At 45.0% G+C, this 17,430-nt stretch overlaps 1 protein-coding gene across 1 annotated transcript in view; it reads left to right on the top strand.

Annotated features, from left to right (window-relative positions):
- The window catches only part of TIMM44 (translocase of inner mitochondrial membrane 44), a 161,725-nt gene that overhangs the window by 34,475 nt on the left and 109,820 nt on the right, over positions 1–17,430 (top strand). The window contains exon 4 of the mRNA XM_086947308.1: positions 10,612–10,692. Within this exon, the coding sequence (XP_086803434.1) occupies positions 10,612–10,692 (81 nt within the window). The remainder of the gene's footprint in view (positions 1–10,611; positions 10,693–17,430) is intronic.

Below are 17,430 nucleotides of genomic sequence, written 5' to 3'. Positions count from 1 at the left end.
GGGTAGCTGCCCCGCCGGGTCCGCCGTATGATGGGCCCCCTTCCGGGACCACTCCACTCCGCCGCCCGGAGGTGATGACGCCACAGCCCCCTCTCGTCGGGATCTCCGGTCGTTACCGCTGGTCAGACGGGACCACCAGTACGCGGTCCCCAGCGCCAGGCGCCCGCGTCTATCCCCGCCAATGGGCCGCGTCCCGGTCTGCTCCGATCCCTGGCCCTCCACATAGGCCGGGTCCCCAGTCGCCCCCTCAGCAATCGAGGTCGGGGATCAGTGGGCCGCAGCGGGCCCTCCGCAAAATGGCCAACCGCCGGAGTCCGGGCTCCGTTTCAGTGGCCGCCTGCAGACAGCCGCGGGTCCCCTCTCTTGTTCGGCCGATGCCGAGGTGCTCCACGTCGGTCAGGAACCACGCCGGGTCAGTGGTGCCGCCGGGGAGGTTCTCGGTCAGGATAAATACCGAGATCAGCCCGGAGCTCGGGGCTCAGGCGACCATGCTCGGCGGAGTCAAAGCCACGCCCCCCAATAATGGCACTATATAGCGGAACATGGGCAAAAATAAAACTGGGAGACGGAAGAAGAATATCTGCAGAATTAAAAATAACTAATGGCCTCAAACAGGGCTGCGTGCTCTCCCCAAGCCATTTCAATATATATCTGGCCGACCTAAAAGACCATCTCCAGAATGCAAACGGACATCCGCCAAAATTAGCCAACGAAAGTATTCAGTTTCTCCAATATGCCGACGACATAGTAGTCTTAAGTCAAACGCCAATAGGCCTACAAAGAATAATATCAGAATTAACAGACTATTTTGAGAGAGAAGGCCTAGAACCAAACATCAAAAAAACAAAAGTGGTGAGACTAGCGGGCAATAGTAGAAGATCTTTCAAATGGTACACAAAAGGCAGACAAATCGAGGAAACAACTGCTTATAAATATCTGGGAGTCACAATAAGCAAAAACATATCGCTTTCAGACCAAAAAAGAATCATCACCGCAAAAGCACAATCACTGAGCTTCGCGTACAAATTTCTCCAAGATAAACTGCAATGTCCATCATACGACCACCTGTTAAAGGTAATGGCAGCCCAAGTTTTACCATCACTCTCATATGGACTGGAAATATGGCATGGAAAAGAAGCAGCCATTTTAAACACTCTCCAGACAAAAATATACAAATCTGTGTTCCATCTATACAAAGGATCAGCCCCGGCCCAAATTAGACTGGAATTTGGTTTACAAAATCAAATATATCAACGGAAAGCAGCTCTAGTGAAATGGTGCTGGAAACGAAGATCGGCGGAAACGGGCTCTTTAAACAACTTATGTTGGCAAGAAATTAAAAAACAATATGACCGACATGAATCCAATTCATGGGGCAATGATCTGCGAGCATCACTAGAAACCCTCAAAATAGAGGAGATCTGGAAGAAACCACCGGAAGAATCATCTTTCAAAAAGATTTGCAAACTAAATGCAAAAGCCTTATCTTTGGTAGAAGATAAAAAGACTTTGGCCAAGCGGCGCCATGCATGGACCATTTTAAATTCATACAAACAATTAAAACCCCAAGCCTACCTCTTAGCGCACTTCCGGCTATCTTTAAAAACAAAATTCATGGCCCTCAGAATGGGAGACCACTGCTCCAAAGACTTGATCCCGTCATGGAAAGACACGCATCAGGGACGAAGTTGTAGGCTATGTGACTACCACAGTGAGACCTTGTGTCACCTCCTGTGCACATGTGAATCTTCCATAGAAAAAAGGAAAAATTTATTGAAACCTATTTTTAAGATGCAACAGATCCGTACCTGCAGGCAAGCTGTGACCAGTTGGATGGGAGCAGGTTCAAACATTCTAATATGCCGCGGGGTAAAATTCATGAACTTTGTAGAGACTTTGCTCCAAAAAATAGAAACAGACCACAGATAAGGCCTGGGAGGAAGTATTTAATTAATGAATGCAAAAACAAATTTTAACCACATGAACTTTTAAACTGTTGTTATTTTAACAGAAGTTTTGTACATGTATGCTTTATGGTTGTGATAAACCAAATAAAGTAAATTTTGACTGAAAACTCGATGAATGATCTAAAAAAATATTTTCATAGTCAGTTACATTCTGGAATAGGTCACTATTTTATACACCTAATGTAAATATTCTCAGTGTATGCCCTGTGGGCGGGACTTTTGTCTTCAACAAGAAGCACAAGTATAACATTCTTCGATAGGATCCATACAGAGTGGAAACACTGATTCCTATTACTGTTTTGTTTCACGATTTAAGCAAATTCATGTTTACACCACATACTATTCTCAAAACAGCAGGGATTTCACGGGGGATACAAAAAACCCACACAAGTTGCACTTCTCTACACTGCCCAGTGTTTTGAACCCTAGTTAGAGGTACAAATAAATACGAAATGTTTATTATGCACATATATTATTTTGCAAGATCTGTTTCTTAATTAAAGGAGGCATCAGGCACCATCTATGGCGTGGACACAAGTTAACCTGAAACTGAATACAAGTTTTAAAACATAAGTTGAATAAATAAGGCACAGTTTTCAGTCCAACAATGAACATATCTTATTACTCATCTATTTCCCACCAAGATTACTCTTTGATCTTGTGAAGAGATTTTACATACTCAACTGAGGGATTACTCTACTACAGAGATCTTGGATTATCAGTGACTTTTCATCGCCATTTTATCTGGGTGCTCGCATGCTACACTCTTTATGTCTCTAGCACCCTCTCCTTGCAGACCGATCCGACACTCTTCAACTTGATGTGCATATTCCATCTGTTCCCTTCACAAATTCTGTGTTGTTAGTCCATCTATGTAAAATAAGTATCCACTCATTATTCCACATGTTTGTATATTTTCCTGGTATACCCTACACTTTTTATTTATTTATTTATTTGTTTTTATTGACAATACATGAGTAACAAAGAAGCAGAAACAATGCCACAGTCACTTGACAATACTTAGAAATCACATCTGCAAGAAAACTCTACAGGTAATATAATGAAATTGAACATAACTGCACCCCAAATTTGCAAACCCAATTTCCGTTTACGCCTACTTTTGAGAGCGTCGAAAGATGGGGCATCCTTTTGTAACCAAAATGAAGCTATACACAACCTTAACACCGCTGAGGCTACGAAAATCAAAAATATAGCCTTACTGGGTACTGTATCTGCATCTACACCCATCTCTACACCCAACAAAATCTGCATAGGTGATAGATGTATAGGAGATCCCAGAATTTCAGTCAGGAATTTGTCTACCTGCTCCAGTGATCTATTTAATTGTGGGCATACATAAAAAATATGTTCCGCATCTGGGTTGCCACAACGAAAGCATTTTCCCTCCTGGTCTCCACCCCATTTAGCGATTTTATTGGGTGTAAGATACAAATAAAGCATAGTCTTATAATGTTGAGCAGATAAGTTGGCAGACATAAATAGTCGCCTAGCTAGTTCGATGGAAGTCTACAAATGTAGACCGTGACATCCTAGCCTATTCTCCCATTTGTGACTATGCTCTTCCAAATCATTAGTTTTTTTCCCTAACATAAGAGTATACAATGTCCCAAATCTTGAAGCCTTTCTATTTGCTTCTATAAGGGGGTTAGGCTGGATGTTCCACCGGGCTTTGAGCAGATAATCTCTAATTTGTAGATATTTAAAAAAATCTGCCCGGGGCAGATGATATTGCTCCCTAATCTGGTCAAATGATTTCAGTCCACCATCCATATAAAGATCCCCAACCATTATTATACCTTTACTGCGCCAATTATGTAAAATCCTAACCCAAAATACACTCGGAAAGAAGGCCGTAGCTGTTAATGGGGTATACCATGAGATTTTTTCTACCACAGACATCTTCTTAATAGCTTTTCCCACTTTATAAGCAGCTGTCACTATCTTAAATCTTGTACGTTTGTAGTAACTCCAATCTAGGTTTACAAACAGGCCGTTTTTTACATCAGAGCCTAGCAACATCTGATATATAGAGGGGGACTCTGCAATATCTATTGGCCCTGCCCCAGTGAGCAGTATATTCATATGTTGTAGCATACGTGCATAGTAGTAAAGAGTAAAATCAGGGACAGTCCACCCACCTACGGCTCTAGGTAAAACCATGTATCGCATTGCTCTGCAAGCTTTCCCACGTGCCCACATAAGATTCATACACAGGGACTGTAATTGTGTCAGGTGAGTGCGCGGTATCTCCAATGGAACGCATCTAAAAAAATATAGTGTTTTTGGGAGGATCATCATCTTAAGAACATTGCATCTGCCTACTAGTGAAAGATGCAAACATTCACAATGATCCAATTGCCTGCGGGCCCCGGTCATCAACTTCCCCCAATTAGACTCAACCAACGCAGATGCAGAAGTCCTAATTCGGACTCCCAGATACGTTACCTCTTGTAACACCCTTGGATCATTAACACCGCCTACATTGTGGCACAAAGTTTGTGTTTTAGCTGTATTTAGCTTATAACCTGATACTGCTCCATACTCTAGTGCTAATTGTTCCATCTCCTGCATTGCCGCTGCTGGCTTAGGCGATACAACGGCAACATCATCCGCGTAGGCAAAAACACGGTATTGTTGCTGCTGTATAATTACTGGTTGTATCCACAGATCATACTCTAGCATTTTTAGAAACGGGTCAATATATAATGAAAATAATAATGGGGAGCAGGGGCAGCCCTGTCTAGTGCCCCTCCGAATAGATACTCCCTTTGATTCGAGCCCCATGGTGCATATCCTGGCAACAGGTTGACGATATAACGTTTGTACTGCTGTGATGTATTGTTGCCCAAAACCACGCTCTTGCATCACCTCCCATAGAAAGCTCCATGAGACTCGATCAAAAGCCTTCTCGGCATCTAATAGGATAAGGCTGAATGCATCTCCAGTACTATTAGCGTGGGCCAATAAAATTATAACTCTATTCACATGGTTTGTTTGACCCCGATTTGGAATAAAGCCATGCTGTCATATAGACACAAGTGGAGTGATCACATCCGCTAACCTAGTGGCCAAAATCTTTGAGTAGATTTTGCCATCCGTATTCAGTAAACATCTAGGGCGATATGATGCCGGCAAGTCAGGAGGCTTATTCTTTTTCCTGAATACATGATTTAGGAGACACCCCACTCTGTGCTCTTCTAAATATAGCTATCATCCTCCTTTAGAGACCCCAATTTTTTTTTATATATCTCCAGCGGCAATTTATCTGGGCCAGCAGCCGTACCAGCTGCCAACCCATTTATAGCTTGCTCAAGCTCAGACATTGTAATAGGGGCGTCTAACCTCGCTACATCCTTCTCCCCAAGATCCTGTTCACAGTAACGACGTGCAAATGTTCTAACTTTTTGGATATCGTATTGTTCTCCTGCATACAGTGTTTCATAAAAGTTCCTAAATACCTCCAATATACCGCTCTCATTCTCAATGCAACACCTACTGGAGTCCAGAATAGTGTTAATTCTTTGTGTCGCTTCTTTCATCCTGAGTTTTTGGGCCAGGCACCTGCCACTTGCCTCCCCAATTTCATAATAGAACTGCCGCTTAACAACATATTTTTTGCAGCCTCTTGACTCCACTTGAGATTTATTTTTGCCTTAGCACGTGCAACTTCTGTTGCTAATTCCCCAACGTCTGTACCAGCATGTATGCCCTGCACTAACATCTCTTCCGCCATTACAAGACCCTGATATAGCGCCTGCAGCTTGAGCCCCAGCTGCTTTTGAGTATGTAGCCCATAACTAAGAGTTTCCCCCCTAAAAGCAGCCTTAAAGGCATCCCAAACATAACCTGGAACAGTACTTCCTCGATTAATACGAAGAAAGTCAGCAATCCAAACGTTCATATATGCAAGACATTTTTCATCCAGGAGTAGTTTCCGGTCAAAAGAGATCGCCCTAGGCTTATTAACAACCTCATACCCAACATAGTTAACACAACCGGACCGTGATCAGACATCACCCGTGGATACACCTGAATACGTGAGGCATTCAAGAGGTACTGTGGAACAAAAAAAAATCAAGTCTGACTAGCTTTTGATGAGGGCACGAGAAAAAGGTGTATCCAGCTTCAGAACCCCTCAGACAAGCCCAAGCGTCAACCAACCCATGTGCCGAGATCAATGATTGTAATGCCTTGAACACCTTTGGTTTCCTACCAGTATAGCTGGAGCTATTACATAATATGTTAGGTAACAGATTTATGTTCAAGTCACCACATATAATTACAGAGGTAGGCCATGCCGCTAGTTCAAAATTCAAGAATTCTAAAATTGCTGCTTCATCTAGATTAGAACCGTATATTGAACACAGCGTAAATGTCATTGCCCCTGCCATAAGCTCGGCTATAGCCCATCTCCCAAGTCCATCCGTCAAGGTCCTGCCGGTATTACCTATATGTTTTTTTTATCATAATTGCAACACCCCTAGATGTACAGGTCTGTTTGGTGCACGCCACAAGCTCATAACCCAGCTCATTTAACATTTTCCTTTTAGACCACGGTATGTGAGTCTCTTGGAGACACATAACATCACAGCGAAGCATCTGAAGCTCCCTTGCAACCGCTGCCTTTTATTGAGAGAATTCAAACCCCTGACATTCAGTGTACCTAGTCTAATACCCTTAGCCGCCATCAAATTCTGATGTGACACCATAGCAGAGGCGCATGCTCCAAATAAACCAAACTTTCAAACACTGCAAAAAAATGTACTCTTGTATTGATTTTTAATTTTCTTTTTGCCCCTCCCCCCCAACCCCACCCCCTCTTACCCCCCACCCCCTAAGCCACCCCCGCCACCCAAACTGGGGCTTAAGGACCATGTCTTCTGTGATGGAGAGTGAATGCGCACTGCCCCCCCCAAGGCCCCCCATCCACTGTGACCCAACATTACCACAACTCTTCCATTGTACTACAATTCTCACCATTTAAAAAAAAATTTTTTTAATAAACTTTTGTTAGCTCAGTTTCTGAAACATCCAAATATTGTATTCATATTTATCTCTAAAAAAACAGCATGAAAAGATAAGTAAAACACAAAAAATCCACAAGGAACCTCAAAGAAAGCACCAAGCACAAAAAAAACTAACACTGGAAGAGAACCAAACATCAAGAATATTGTATCGTGCGAGAAGCAGGTATCAAATATTAGCCAGTACCTATTGTGTTCAAGAAATCCTGTGCCACAATCTCCGAGGTAAAGTAGCGCGTTTGTTCTTTATATACCACTTTTAATTTTGCCGGGTGGAGGAAAAATACCTGAGCGCCTTTAGATTGAAAGGGCAAAATTAACTGCCACCTTTGTTGTACCGTGACAGGACAGAAATCGGGACGAACAAAAAACTCACACCCCATACCAGCTTGCCTCCTATTTGGTCGTGTGAGATAAAAAATTGCTTCACGTAGCAAATAATTATTTAAACAGATTAGAATTGCCCTCTGGTATTTATTCGTATCTGCTTTAAGGTCACTCTTTCGCCTCTGTGTCCCAATTCCATTCTTTTAATTCAGGAAAAGCCTTTTTAAATATTTCGACAATAAATTTTCTTGTGTCCTGCCCTTCCTTAGATTCGGCAATACCCAAAACGCGTAGATTGTTCCGTCTAGCACGATTCTCCAAATCAGTTAGTTTCCAATCCACGTCTGCTCTAGTCTTTTGAAGTGTGTCTATAGCAGACTGTTGTTTTACCAAAGAGTCCTCGGCGCAGGAGACACGTTCTTCTACCTCGGCTACCCGAGTAGTTATCTCAGCACAGTACTTGGCCATACGTCGTACCGTATTTTGTAGTTTCCGAACAGCTCTCTGCATACGCAAACCCTCTGCCTTTGTCTCAGCCCGATGGGCCATGATACTCTTATAGATTGTACTTAGAGTGATTGCATCTTCATCAACATCATCATCATTAGGCTGATCGAAAGGCGGACTCAGTGCATGAGGGGGGCATTCACCTAAGTCCATTGGTTTTCTCGCAGTCTCTTGATGCGGGAATTTCTCGGGGTCATCACCTTCATCTTCGTCCAGTCCATCAACCCAGTCCCCACAGTGCTGGGATTGTCATTGTCCTCATCATTGTTATCCTTTCCCGAGACTGTTGCGAGATCGGACATGGAATAGAACTTGCCTTCTGATCCAGCATACTCAACATCGCTTCCCTTATCCAGAGCGGGGGCCAGGTGCTCTGAAATTGAGCTGACAGATGTTGTGTTAGCTAGTACTGATAAACTACTGACAGGTAGCGCAGCCAAATTTGCCAAGTTAGTCTCACAATTTAAAATATCAACTGCATCAGCTGCTATATTATCCGCCGCAGCATTTGTCTGAGATAAATTCTGATCAGTAATGCCCATATCTTTACATGTTTTAACTTTCTGCACAGGTCTCTTAGTGAAGATTGCAGGTACTGTTTGGGATCTGGTAACGCTATCTTGTTGTTGTTGTACATCCTGGTGAATGTGTCCATGCACAGGCACCAGGGAACATATCGTTGTGCCGGCCGCCACCTGCTCACTCGGCATCAAAGAGTTAGGAGCACACACTGTTTGATGGCGTGCGACATTGACATTACTATTCCCGCTATTCCTGCTTCTGGGTGTCCGGGGGTGTGCTGCGCTATCACTATTTTCAGTATGTGCCGAAGCAGCACTTCCACCCTCCGCCGTCACTATCGCTACAACCGCTGCTCCAGTTGTCACCACCACGCTACCTGCCACGGCGCTTGCTGGCGCCCCTCTGCGGGTTCTCGCTCCGCCTCTCCCTTTCGGGGCCATTGCTTACCGCCACACACGCTGGAGCCAAGCAGCTCTATCTGCCTCAGGTGTTACAGCGTCCTCGCTCCACAGGCTCTGCAGGCTCCGCTCCCTCCGCTAGCCTGCCACGTACTCCGCACTGTTCCGCAGTACTCCGCCCCCGTAGCAATCGAGCGAAGCCGCGGCCGTACAAGATGCCGCTACCTCGGTACGCCTTCCTCCACAACAAAATCACTCAGTCTGAAGGGGGATCAATGCCAAGTCCTGGACCTGTCTCTCGCACCGTAACTGTCAGGTCAGATGAGGAGCTGCAGGGAGCCGTGCACACACAACTCACACGGCCACAGTCGCGGCCGCCATCTTGCCCTGGTATACCCTACACCGTGACATTTTATTCAGCAACGTTTAATTCACAGCTGTGTGTGTCCTGAGTTCACATAGTGCCGTCTTTAAAACCTGGTTTATTTTACTTTTTGTGATGATTTCCATTAACTCCCTTATTTTTGTTTCGGATCTACAAGCCCCACTTCTTCACATTTACACTTTCTTCTTCCTATCGTATTCCATGAAAGCTATTTTCACTACTCTCACTCTGGCATTCAGTACTGTTTTCTTGCTTTTTTCATGTCCTTATCCTATACATTGTATTGAGCTTCCTTATGTGCACCTTCTGTACTCCACTCTCCTAATCTCACTTTTACTTCTCACTTTGATGTCTCTCTCTTTTCTATTTTATTTTTGTTCTGTCCCCTGAAGTTTCCCTTTATTCTTACCTTCTTACCTTTTTTTTATTTTCATTTACTATCTCTGCTTTTCCTTGACTCTTCTTCATCTATTTTATCAGACCTAATGACCCTATCTTATTTTTGTTCCCTTTGAACGCTTCAGTTTTTCTCTCTCATTTGGCACACACTTTTAAATTCTGGTTTTTGATCATTCTTTGAAGTTAATGCTCTGTCCTCTGGCAATTATTATTCCATTTAAATTGATACTGCTGCTGTGACCTTTTGGGATTTTTTGCATTCATTTGGGTGTTCCAGCTTATTCTTCAGAACTGACTTTGGCTGTCTGCATTTTACCTGGTTTCTCTCTTTTGTAATGCTGTATACACAGCTGTCCAACTTGGTTACTTACATGGCTATTTAAACATCGCAGATACCTACTGCAGTTGCTGAACGTGCATTATTTAATGACTAATTTAGCTTTTAAAGGTATCCCTGTGTTTTTAGCATGATTGTATATGGGTGCCATCTGAAATGAGAAGCATTACAGTGTGAAATTCTTTGGGTCAGTGTCAGTGTTGATGGTGTTAAAATAGATCTGTAGTATCTGCACTCCACCCCTGCCTAGGCAAAGGTCTTACATTATCCTGCACAGGGGCATTCTCGTGATTGATAATATCTATAAGACCCAGTATATCACTATTTCCAGAAGAATTTGTCAATGATTTTCTACTACTTCAGAATCCATTTAGACAAAAATTTTGTCTTTGGAAGAAGTCTAATGTGATCAGAAGTTTGTTTCATTCTTATTGCTTAAGATCGATCGGATTAATGATGAAAATGTTGTTAGTACTTAACACAACTAAAGCATTCTCCAAACCAGGACATTTTAGGTTAAAAGCAATGTACCAGCCTCACTTACAAAGTCCTGTTGAAGATCCTCACTTTGATGGAAGTTTTCGTAGATCTCATACATGATTAGGATTCCAACTTTGTTTTTTTATAACACACTCCAGAACGGCATTGCTCCATATGTTAAACACTATGATTGTTGAAATAAGGATATATATTTTTATAACATAATCTTTTATATCTTTTGCAGAAAAATATTGAGTCTGAAACAGTGAAGACTTCCGAAGTATTTAGGAAGAAGTTTGGCGAAATAACCGATACAGTGAAAGAGGTACATTTTATTCCTGGTCTATTATTGGGCCCAGGTGTTCGCACTGGAGTGGCGGATCTGTGAATTCCTTTACATTGATTACGTCACAGTGTGCCTGTTCGTTGTCCTTTATCTATTCTCAATGGTGTACACATGCCACAGTTTCTGTAATGTATCCCGCATTAGTCTATTTTCTTTTTGAAGTTTTCCATCGGAGGGAAAATGCAAAAGGCTGCTACTGGAAAGCCTCGGTGCTCAGGATTTAACATATTGTCAAATTGCGCTATAATATCAGGGATCAAGAGGAGATGGATTTAAGAGAAACAGTAGCCTAATTGTGTGAATGAAAGTCAAGCTTACAATGAAATCAGAACTTTTCTATTACACACAGATTGTGGACACGTCTTGTGTGATTGCATGATTGGAATGTGAAAGTAGGCATCCTGCAAGTCAGAAGATACCATCCAGTCTTCCGCATTCAGTGCTAGAGGATTTGAGCTAGAGACAGCATCTTTAATTCCTCCTTGCATAAGAAGAGATTCAAGAGCCTGAGGTCCAGGATCGGACAAATACTTTTTTGGGGGGATCAGGAGTACTGAGAGTAGCACCCCTGACCTTTTTACTGCTCCATTCCGCAGCAGCGCTTCTGCTTTCTGCTGCAGGGCTGTGTTGAAAATGGGATTCCCTGATGGCTGAGGTTTGCACCAAAGCCAAGTATGAGCCCCACTCCCACGTAAAAGAGGGGAGGTACCCTCCCCGAAATAACGCCGGCTCCCCCTTGTAGTACTGTCGCCAGGGCAGACCGGTTTACCTATGAGATAGCGTGCCAAGCATTTCTGACCATGTACACTGATAGACGAGACCCACTACAGACGGAAGCTACACAGATGTCAGGTACAAATATCTTATTCTTTATATAAATTTGTCACAGGATCGTTAACGATAATAGTCCACAGTCTTACTTTAAAATGAGACTTGGGTGACTTCTTACAATGGCTGAGGCAGGAATAGTTCAGTTCAATTGTAGGTAAGTTCTTTAATCAGCGCCCCTTCTACTCTCAGAGTTCCAGACAAATGCGGAGTAGCAAGGAGAGCCAGGCTCCCAAAGGGAAGACGAACTGGTCCCGTTGAGGTGAAACCTAGCTGTGTCAATCCCAGTTGTAGGTCAGTCCCAGGGCGACGCGTGGGGGCCCCTATGCAGTCCCCCTCAGGTAGACACCAGGACAGTGGTGGATTAGGCACGGACCCTGTCAGCTGAGGCGGTGTACCCAAAAGCCGGGAACCGCACAGGCTGGTTCGGGTGGCCGGTACGAGGCGTACAGGACGATCTGGTGCCGCTAACATGTTGCTGCGGGTCCGGGGCGTGTGAGGAGTACGAGGCGTACTCTGGTGACCAGCTACTGGTGTACTGTGATGCGGGCCGGCTGGTGTGCGGGAACAGTACAAGGCGTACTGCGATCGGGTAGAGAGTACCAGGCGTACTCTGTGTTGCTGGAGGACCAACCTGCAATGTGCCCCGGCGGGGGCATGTGGGGAGTACGAGGCGTACTCTTCATTGATGGAGGTCACAATTGAAAAGCGCACCAGCGGGTGCATGTGGAGAGTAGGAGTCGTACTCTACGTTGATGAAGGTCCTAAATGCAAGGCGCACCGGCGGGTGCGTGTGGAGAGTACGAGGCGTACTCTACGTCGTTGAAGGTCACAATTGAAATGCGCACCGGCGGGTGCGTTGGAGAGTACGAGACGTACTCTACGGTGATGAAGGTCATAAATGCAATGCGCCCGGGCGGGTGCGTGGGGAGAGTACGAGGCGTACTCCACGTTGATGAAGGCCCCAATTGCAATGCGCACCGGCGGGTGCGTGTGGAGAGTATTAGGCGTACTCTACGTTGATGAATGTGATTCGCTGAGGAAGACGGACTTGAGCCACGACGAAGTCAACAGGGCTCTTGAAGTGGCGTGTACATTGAGCCGCAACAAAGTCAGCAGGGCTCTTGAAGTGGCGTGGTCTGGAGCCTCGACGAGGTCAGCAGGGCTCTTGAAGAAGTTGCGTTCTGCCCTTCCAGCCTGCCGGTGATAGGGGTCACGGGAAAGTACTCCAGCGGCGGCTAGTACTCCAAACCCCCAGCAAGGGGGGTTTCAGGGGGAGGCATGAAGGGGAAGTCTACTTCTCCTGAGACTTCAGTCAGGGGGCCAGCTCAGTTCCAGGCCCTTGGAGATCTTCCTTTTCTCAAGTCTTGAAGTAAAAAGTCCTTGTCTTTAAAGTTCTCTCCTACTGCAGTCTCGCAGGCGTCTTGAGTTTTCCAAAAGTAGTCTGCCTCTCTAGTGCGAGGGTCTTTCCTTTTTATCCCGCGAAATGTCTTTGAAATGAAATCTTTGATGTAGGCAGGAAGTTCCCTTCTCCAGATGCCGGTTGTGGGTGTCTCCTGTCATGGGACACCTCATTCTTTGAAGTAGGAAGGCAGGGTTGTCAGCTGCCCAGCAGGGAGCGGCTTGAGCATTGTGGAGGACAGGACACAGCCCAGAAACCACTCCTCCCCCTAATCTACATGGCTGACAGCTAACACCAGATGCTGGAGTTTTCCCAGGCTCTGTCCCTATCTCCAGATGGGGAATACACAATCCAGCCGTAGCCCACAGCAATATTGGAAGAGGAAACAGTCACTCCCTAGACGTATTATTTCCAAACGTTGAATTTAGAAAGCATCCTTCCTTAGGAAGGTATTAATGAATTCGGATCTCAAGGATCCTAGTCTCATATTTTAAACATGTTCCCTGGGTCAGCTAGATCATCCGATGCCATAATCAAACCTGCCCAGTCTGGCCTAGGGGAGGCAGGTATCCTTACAGCAAAAATGAAAATGGTCGTACTTCCTTACTAGGTCATGCCACACACATCCGGGGATGACCTACCATCAACTGACAATGCCGACCATAGGGGTGTCTGATATGTGGCAAAGGACCCCAAATAGGTTAACGGAAAGGGTAAAGGTCTTGCAAAGTTTAGGGGTTAGCCTTTAAAAAAGGGCCAGGTCCAACAGGCTCTCAGATATTCTTCTGATTGAAGAGGCCGCCGGGGAGGAATTCTATGGGCTGCTGGTAGAGGGGTAGGGTATACCCTTTTTGTATCGTTTGTAAGACCCAGTTGTCTGGTTTGTCGTCTGTTTCCTTATACTGTGCTTGGGGCACATAGCCTGCCTTGTCCAAGAACTTGACAGCTTGCTTGTTACTCAGTGGCAGTCGGTTGCCTTTCTTTGAGAGTACTCCTATAAAACCAGCTTCACATACCTATTTACTCCTATCATCTCCCTGCTACCCTGTCCCTCATTAGGGGCCCTCTAACCTTTCCCCTATTTAGTGCAGGTGGGAGCTTGTGATTCAGCTCGTTAGACTGGTAATAGAGACACGTTCAGATCTTGAATTCATGCAAGAGATCCTTTTCCCTGGGGCCATAGCAGGAATTCCCTTCACACCTATAACTTCCACCATCATCTGTGTACCAGTGGCAGTGGCGTAACACAGGCACCCGCAGCGCCTGCGGTGCGGGGAGGCCCGAGCTGCAGGGGGCCCCTTGAGCACAGTACTCTGAACTGAGAGCTCCTGAATAAATCTAGAGCTGGGGCCTCTCCATGTACCTTGCATGGGGGCCCCCCTCAAGTTACATTAGGCCACTGCCCATTGGTATAGGTTGACTAAAGTATTGCGGTCAGTTTGGGACGAACTTCCTTTTTGTTGGCTTTAGACCACCCTAACCTCCTCTTCGAAGCAAAAAGGAATGAGCAAGCCAGATAAACTATTTTGTCACCCTCTGCTGTCACCTGTTAGGTCATTTTAGGGGATGTCCTGGCTAGGAGCAAGTTCGAGACATTGCATGGATCATTTGTTATTTATAACTTGCCTCTCCATTTGGAGAGGTTGGAGCTTTGAAGTGGCACCCTATTTGGTCACACTAGTACAGGGACCCTTAGAATTGTAGGATGAGCTGTCAGGAGATTTCTGTTGAGTTGTTTGCTAGAGGGGGATATAATAAGCAGATGGAAGAGAAGGAGCTAACCCCGCAAAACAGTCTACATCTTGAAGTCCCCTCATGATGCATACAGGGTTATTTAAGGTGTGATACAATTGAGTATATCTAACTGTCAAGTGTTGGTTATTTTTCCTCTTCAACATGTCATCAGTCAAGCCTTTGTTACATTTTTTTAATTCCTTCCTGTGATCTTTTAACTATTCCTGTGAATCTTTATTACTCTGCACTCTAGATCCATGGAGTCACTTGGACGTCTCTGTGTACCAATCCAGGTATGCTCCCTATTAATCTTTGGGGCACGCTTTCTTTGCCTCCAGTGCTCCCCTCAGCACACTGTTTTATCCAAATCAATTTTTTTCCTCTATCGTTAGTCGTTCAGATGAGAATCATCTGCTCTCCAGACTTCAAAAATGTCTTAGTCTGGTCCGCCAAGTTTTCAGCACCAAAGGCTGGTGAATAAACCCACAGTTTTTGAAGCTTTTCAGGTAAACCATGAGGCACGTTTATTTAGGAATGCGCTGTGCTGTGTTTACCCACATGGAGATTCCCATCACCTAACTGACCCAGCTGAGGGCGAAAAACAGTCAATCTATATCCAAATGTCCTGAGATCATCTGGTTCCCTGTAAGTTAGGAACAGCTAAATTGTAGCAATACTTCCTGCAATTACAGACCTCTTCGGCTTCCTTAAAGGTTTCTAGAAGACCGTTCTTTGCTACTTGAATTACTGGTCAAATTTGATCAATGGTCAATCATCCATCATTTGAGCGGTTTGGGGCGATATCTGTGTTTCACAGTTGATCAGGAGGCACCAGAGATATTGGAAAAATGTTCCTTGACTAGTTTGAGGTTTGAAACATTTGACCAGACAAACTGGGTGTTCTTCTTTATGTCTCCTAATGAAATGTAGATCGTCAACAAGGACTGTACCATGAACAGCTTCTTTGGCTCAGAGTAGAGCTGCATGCCTGTGTTTTTCATTTGAGATGCCTAAAATGTATACATATAACTTTAAAAAAAGATTATTACATGAAATGCAGATAAGTGAAAAACAGCAAGAAGTAATTCCTTCTCTCTTTTTCCCACTTATGCTGTCTAAAGTTAATGCATTAACTCGCAGAATTCAAGAGTAATTTGTGCTAACTTGTCTAAACATTTAAACCAAAAAAAGGCGCTCATCAGGATAAGGCCAAACATTGCCTACATGTACTAAGAACAGGAGCAGATTTTGGGGGTTGAGCTGGCGTAACTCTAATTCATCTAAAACAGGTCATGGTGGTGGCTGGTCATGCAAACCTTTGGCCTCACGTTGTGTGAAGAATGCATGTGTATGTATTTGGTCTATTGATCTGTAACTCTGCCTTATTCCCTTTTAGGCACTAGAGCACTTTTTTTGTGTGGATTTTTTTTGGTGCAAACTCGACCCGAAAGTATCTGAGCACTAGTTGGGTTGCAGACGGACACATTAATTTTGTTAGGCACTGGGAGATTAAGGGCCCGATTACGATGATGTTGGGATCGCCATTGACAGCCCGTCGGTGGCGGTCCCACCACCATCGCTATCATACTTTCCGACCGCCATATTTGTTTGGCAGGTGAATATGTGGTGGTCAGAAAGACTGACCGTCATGGGCCCGACAGACGGAATGATTCTGACTGCCCATCGGACTTCCCACATTCCACAGAATGGCGGCTGTGCCTGCCAGGCACCACTGTAGGGATAATGATGTCTCTTTCCGCCTCTCTGTCAGTAGTGGGTAACTCGCCGTAACCAGGCAGGAGGAAACAGACTTGGCGGGCCTGTAGCGGGCCCACCGTTCCCCCCCAGGGCCTCGGACATGGGCCCTGGGGGGCCCCTACATATCCCAGCATCATGTGGCAGGCACCGCATGGTGCCTGCAACGTAGTGCAGGGATATTTAACATGTAATATCATTGTACTGCGGCGGGTGCTGCAGACTGCAGTACTCGCCACAACACAATGAATAGACATTGCGACCGCCATGGTGGCGGTCGCATCGTAATTTGGCGTGTGGGACCGCCGCCATGAAGGTGGGCAGTCCCTAGTCCAAATGGATGGCAGCCGGACGGAAGTCTGTCCGCCATCCTTATTAGGCCCTTAGTGATTTGCCCACAATCACAGGTTGTTGAGCGTCCCCGCCGTGAATCGTACCCTGTTCACCAGCTTCGAGGTCGACCACTCTATCTGTTGAGTTTAAAGTTTTGTTCCGAGCTCTCTGGTGGCAGCCCTATCTATAATCTTCATGCTTCCATCAGCTTAGACTATTGAAGTTAATAGTATAACTCGTGAAGGTGCTGCACTTCAGTGATAGCTCTATGAGCGTTCCCATCGATTACGACAGAGCACACTGTCTTGAACTCACCAAGAGCTGACTGGGCTCGATCTATAGCAGGGATACTCAAAGTACGGCTCAGGGGCCTCATGCGGCCCTCCTGACCTTCACATGTGGATCCCTGGTGACCATCAGCACTGAGCTGCTGTTTACTTGGCAGATCGCGAACATTTATAAAGCTGTGAAACGGACAAGCATTAATTTGTACGTTAACTAAAGTAACAGTAAATAATCAAAGAAGTTGTCCTGCACATCTCATCATTGGAACACCTTCATTTTTAAAGACATCTAGGGCACTAAACATAAAAGTATGAGAAACTCTCTCCAAAATTAAAAATGTATACTTCATTAACAAGCCGAAGTATTTCGCCCTAGTACAT

The sequence above is a fragment of the Lissotriton vulgaris genome, chromosome 12 (assembly GCF_964263255.1).
Source record: "Lissotriton vulgaris chromosome 12, aLisVul1.2, whole genome shotgun sequence".
Classification (NCBI taxonomy): domain Eukaryota; kingdom Metazoa; phylum Chordata; class Amphibia; order Caudata; family Salamandridae; genus Lissotriton; species Lissotriton vulgaris.
This window is presented reverse-complemented; position numbering and strand designations above follow the sequence as displayed.